The 5,202-nt window shown below is 58.9% G+C and overlaps 1 protein-coding gene across 2 annotated transcripts; it reads left to right on the top strand.

Moving 5' to 3' along the window:
* Positions 1-200: 200 nt before the first annotated feature.
* SLC35H1 (solute carrier family 35 member H1) lies at positions 201-4,994 on the top strand. Of its 2 annotated transcripts, XM_077336160.1 has the most exons (9): positions 238-423; positions 538-700; positions 787-850; positions 952-1,024; positions 1,107-1,275; positions 1,379-1,462; positions 2,290-2,465; positions 3,320-3,449; positions 3,535-4,994. In XM_077336160.1, the coding sequence occupies exons 1-9, from the start codon at positions 253-255 to the stop codon at positions 3,636-3,638; spliced, it is 1,134 nt and encodes a 377-aa protein (XP_077192275.1). In that variant the 5' UTR covers positions 238-252; the 3' UTR covers positions 3,639-4,994. The 2 variants fall into 2 exon arrangements, with proteins under 2 accessions (XP_077192276.1, XP_077192275.1); XM_077336161.1 differs by lacking the exon at positions 1,107-1,275 and having other exon boundaries at positions 201-423.
* Positions 4,995-5,202: the final 208 nt, after the last annotated feature.

Genomic DNA, 5,202 nt, shown 5'->3' with positions numbered 1-5,202 from the left:
TTTCCTGCAACGGGCAGGGGGTGGACTAGATGGCCCTGGAGGACCCTTCCCATGATCTTGGGGAGGGGGGCGTGCGGGAGGGGGTGCCCCCTCTCCGGAAAGGCCTCTCTCCCTCCCCGCAGGGTGCCAAGCTCCCGGCAGCGGCGGGGCAGGCGCGGCATCCGGAAGGAAGGCAGGAAACCCCGCCCCGCGCCACGTCAGGCGCTGGGGGGCCAATGAGCGGCGCGGTGCCGGGGACCCGGAAGCGGCGCCATGGCAACCGCGGCCTGGGCCCGCGCGGGGCGGCCGGGGCTGATGGCGGCCTCGTCCTCGTCCCCTCCGGCGGCGTCGTGGGGTCGGCGGGCGGGGCTGACGGCGGGGCTGGTGCTGCTCTACTACGCCTTCTCCATCGGCATCACCTTCTACAACAAGTGGCTCATGAAGGTGGGGGGGGGGAGGGGAGGGGAGGGGAGGGTAGGCGGGGGGGCAGGCGGGGGGGGGCCCGGCGCCCCCTCCCCCCTGACGCCCCCTCCCCCCTGACGCCCCCCCTTCCCGCAGAGCTTCGGCTTCCCGCTCTTCATGACGCTGCTGCACCTGCTGGTCATCTTCGCGCTGAGCGGGGCGGCGCGGGCCGTGCGCGGCCGCTGCGCCCCCCCTGCCCGTCGCCCGCGGGCGCCGCTCCTGCCCTGGCCCGGTTACCTGCGCCGGGTAGCGCCCGCAGGTGGGTGTGCCCCTCCCCCCCCGCAGCCCTGGCGGCTCCCTGCTGCCCCCGCCGGGAGGTTGGTAACGCCCGCTCTGTCTCGGCAGCCCTGTCCACCGCCCTGGATGTCGGCCTCAGCAACTGGAGCTTCCTCTACATCACCGTCTCGCTGTGAGTCCCGCCCGCCCGCAGGCCCCTGCCACTTGGGGGGGGGGGAGTCAGTCCCCGCCCCCCCTCCCGCAGCTGACCCACCCCCCACGTCCCTTCCGCAGCTACACCATGACCAAGTCCTCCGCCATCCTCTTCATCCTGTTTTTTTCCCTGGTCTTCAAACTGGAGGAGCCGGTGAGTGGCCCGGGGGGGGGGGAGGGGGGGCACGGCGGTGACCGCGGTCTAGCTGCTCCCTCCTTCCGTTCCTGCCTTGCAGAGGGCGGCACTGGTGCTGGTGGTGCTGCTGGTGGCCGGAGGGCTCTTCCTCTTCACCTATCGGGCAACGCAGTTCGAGGCAGAGGGCTTCCTGCTGGTGCTGGGCGCCTCCTTCCTGGGCGGCGTCCGCTGGACCCTCACTCAGATCCTGCTGCAGAAGGACGAATTGGGTGCGTGACTGGGGAGGGGGGATTGAAGAGGGGCCCACTCCGGCCATCTCCCCAACCACGCCTCTCCCGCCCCCTGCCTTCTCTGTCCTTTTCTCCCCCACAGGGCTCCAGAATCCCATCGACACCATGTTCCACCTCCAGCCTCTCATGTTCCTCGGCCTCTTCCCACTCTTTGCTGTTTTTGAAGGTAAGGAGTGGGTGTGCATGGAGGGCCCAGGAGGTGGCTGGCCGAGAGAGCGAGGGGCCTCACTGCAGAACGCTGGGAAGAAGCAACATGGCACCAGTTCCAGGGAGAGGAAGAGAAGCACTGGCCCTTCAGCTTCCCTTCCGTTAGACATAGGCGGCTGCACCCCAGAATCCTTGCCAGAATCCTCTTTGCGTGGCATGTCAGAGAAGCCATTGCCAGGCCTTGGAAGAGTTGCCAGAAGCCAAGAGCAACTAGATTCTCTGGGTTCCTGTTACTGCTATTGGCCCGCAAAGGGCTAAATTGCCCATTGGCATCTTCTTGCAAACAGCCAGGTGCTCTGGGCATTTAGAGACCACTTGTTAGCTCCAGTGTTCTGAGGCCCCCCAGGATGGGCGGGCTTCTTTCTTGTGAGTGCCAGCATGAATAATAGAGCTTTGCCCAAAATTGGAGAAGAAAATATTGTTGCATCAGATTCAAGTGGGTAGCCGAGTTGGTCTGAAGCAGCACAACAAAACAAAACCAGAGTCCAGTCAGGCACCTTTAAGACCCACAAAGATTTATTCAAGGCGTGAGCTTTCGAGTGCAAGCACTCTTCCTCAGACTAAGAACTACCCTTCCTGAGAGTCTTGCTTGGAAGCAGCTCACAGACCTCTTCCCTCTTGGCGGTCTCCGGGTAAGTAAGCGCCCTTGTGTCTGCTTCTCGTTTTTCTGGTGGGGACTGTGGTGGCAACATGTGAATTTCTTCCTGGGAGTGCAAGGCTAGCAAATGGGTGAACCTGGCAGGGTCTGAGTGAGAAGAGTCGGGACCTCTTGCATCTCTTTTGCAGGCCTGTCCTTGTCCTCATCGGAGAAGCTGTTCCGTTGCCGTGAGGCAGGGGTGCTTCTGGGCCTCCTCGGGAAGCTGGCCCTGGGGGGCGTGCTGGCATTTGGGCTGGGCTTCTCGGAGTTCCTGTTAGTGTCAAGAACATCCAGCCTCGCCCTGTCCATCTCTGGGATTCTCAAGGTACGTGGTCAGACTCGCTCCGAAGCTGCTTGGAATGGGATTCCTTTGTCCCAAGGCAGGCTGAATCTTCTTGTGCCTCTGTGAGGATCCTCCCTTTCACTTCACTGAGAAATAATAGAGCTGACCAAGCAGTGATATCAGGCCTCTCCCAGTCTCTTCTCCCTCACAGGGTGTCTGTTGGGGGGAGAGGAAGGGAAGGCGACTGTAAGCCACTTTGAGACTCCTTCAGGTAGAGAAAAGGAGCAGCATCATATAAGAACCAACTCTTCTTCTTTTTCATAATATAATAATAATAATATCAGGGCTCTCTCAGCCTCCGCTCCCTCACAGGGTGTCTGTTGTGGGGAGAGGAATGGGAAGGTGATTGGAAGCCACTTTGAGATTGCTTCTGGTAGGGAAAAGCGTCATATAAAAGGCTGCCTCTTCTTGTTCTTTTTCTTGTGCCTCCATGAGGAGCCTCCCTGTCTCTTTTACGTGAAATAATTCTTGCCAGCGACTAGACGCCTGGTGCCAGGTCACAAGCCAGGGACCACTGTCCCTTGGACATCTGTGCTGTGGAGTCAGAGGTGCCCCAGAGACCAGTGCTTCTGCCCTGAGCTGGATGGGAGTGGGGTGTGGCTCAGTGGGAGAGTGCCTGCTGGAACTCCAAATTGCCCCCAGTGCAGTCCCCAGTAGCAGTGTCTACAGGGGGAGGTGGCGGGGGTGTGGGGATGATGGAGGTCCTGGAGGAAGAGCTGCTGCCAGTCAGTGCAGATGAGACTGAGTTAGGGGGCTGAACAGTCGGGTTTGGTGTGTAGGCGGGCAAGAAGGGCCAATCAGTCTGACAGGATTTACCCTGCCCCCCCCCCTCCCAGGAAGTCTGCACTCTACTGCTGGCTACTCAGCTCCTGGGGGATCACCTCAGCGTCTTGAACTGGCTTGGCTTTGCCGTGTGCCTCCTGGGGATCTGCCTGCATGTTGCGTTGAAGGCCTTTGGGGCCAAAGGTAAGGCTGGCGGGGGCTCCTGGCCTCCTGAGCCCATGGGCTGGCCACACCTGACATAGTGCCTGACGTTTCCCTCTCTGCTTAGGACCAAAGGGGACGAAGCCACACAAGGAGCCTGACTCTGACCTGGAGCTGCTCCTGCTGCATCATCCTGAGGGACGGGAGGCCGAGAGTTTCCCCCAGCACTGAACCGCCCACTGTAGGGCCCTCGCCAGGAGTCTCTGGCAAGGGCCGACAGCAGTGTGGGGGACCCGCTGGGTGGGGGTTTTGCCAGGGTGTGTAGGAAGGACTCTGCTTCCATCAGCAAAAGGTCTAGGCAGCTGGGCCCAGGAGTCTCCCCTGTTTGGGGAGGAGCCTCACGGATGGCGTTGCCTCTCTGGTAAGGAGGTGTGGGGCTGATGAGGCTGATAGGAGGGGAAGCAGCAGTGCAGAACCAGCTGATGTATTAGGGTGTTGTTGGAATAATGGAGTCATGTCAGCCTTGCAGTGGGGTACAGCAGGACGGGACAATGCCCGGTTTTGCCAGTCTGATTTTGTTTGTGGTGGAGGAGACAGAACTGGGGTGATCCTTGAGGTGCCTGAGCTGCATGCCCGGCATCTAGGAGAAGGCTGTGGAACTCTGAAACGGGGGTGGGGCACCAGCCACACACACAGGCTAGGAGTTGGGCGTGGGAGAGCCAGGGCCGCTTGGGCACAATCTTGGGCACAATCCCCAGTCCAGGGCCACGTCCAGTCTGCTCCAGTCTGCATGGCGTGAGGAGAAGGGGATCGTGCTTGTGTTCCCGTACTGCAGACCCTTGCCTCCCACGGATCCTCCTATAGTCACTGAACAGCAAGGTCGGTGACTGGTAGCGGTGGGCAGGTAGTTGTGAATTTCCTGCACGGTGCAGGGACTAGATGACGCTGGAGGTCACTTCCAACTCTACGATTCTATGACTTGCTGGATTCCATGCAAAACATAGCTATGCACCGATTACAACGGTGGCAGTGATGCTGTTGATGAATCTGGAAGGCAAATCCTTCCTAACGGGAAGGAGGTATTTTCTAAGCTGACATCACCTCCCCCCCCCCTCCAAGTTGCGGGTGATGAGCTTGACCAACAATGCTCACTGCCTTCTAAAATGTGCCAGACACAATGTTCTGCTTTTAAAAAATGTTTAACTTTTCACGTAACTGGGCGTCTGTTTCAGCACAGGGAGCGGATCCTTCTAGGGAGTGTTTAGCTCTGGCCCCGAGATCCTGCTTAAAGAGCTGCTTAAAGTTCAGCTTCTGCCTGTGTTTGGAGGGCTGGGGCTTTGGGGGCACCACTTCCCACTGCAGCCTTTCCCCACTGGTGTCATTTGAACACCGCATAGATCGGCCCTGACTCCTGCGTCTGTGTGTGATGCCAGTTTGCTTCTCTTTCCTTTGTTGTCGAAATTAAACTCAGTCATGGGCATTCTTTCCCCACATTATACCTGCTTCAGTCATGTTTCAGATTGTAAGCCTCTTGGGGCAGGAGGGATCCTTCCCAGTGAAAGCACAAAATAAATAATGCAAATTTAACAGCTGCGGTTTCATTGAACTGGAGGGGTGGGGTCAGGGGAGAGTATTTTCTGCTTCCCTCTCTGCTTCCTAATCTGGAACTAGAAGCTGATCTCAAAGAGAGCCTGTCCTCTTTTCTGTGGCTAAGATTTCTTTTTAACTTTGGTGGGGGATTTTGTCCAAAGCTTTCTGGAAAGAGTGGTAGAAGAGATCTGTGGGCTTTTGTCCA

This window comes from Paroedura picta, chromosome 4, assembly GCF_049243985.1.
Source record: "Paroedura picta isolate Pp20150507F chromosome 4, Ppicta_v3.0, whole genome shotgun sequence".
NCBI lineage: Eukaryota > Metazoa > Chordata > Lepidosauria > Squamata > Gekkonidae > Paroedura > Paroedura picta.
Note: the sequence above shows the minus strand (reverse complement) of the source record. Positions and strands in the feature narration are given on the sequence as shown.

Bases quoted from the DNA above. Each gene is read 5' to 3' on its own strand.
- SLC35H1 (XM_077336160.1), top strand. From the start codon at position 253: ATGGCAACCGCGGCCTGGGCCCGCGCGGGGCGGCCGGGGCTGATGGCG. The intron at 424-537 runs GTGGGGGGGGGG...CCCTTCCCGCAG, and splicing joins ACAACAAGTGGCTCATGAAG to AGCTTCGGCTTCCCGCTCTT. The intron at 1,463-2,289 runs GTAAGGAGTGGG...TCTCTTTTGCAG, and splicing joins ACTCTTTGCTGTTTTTGAAG to GCCTGTCCTTGTCCTCATCG.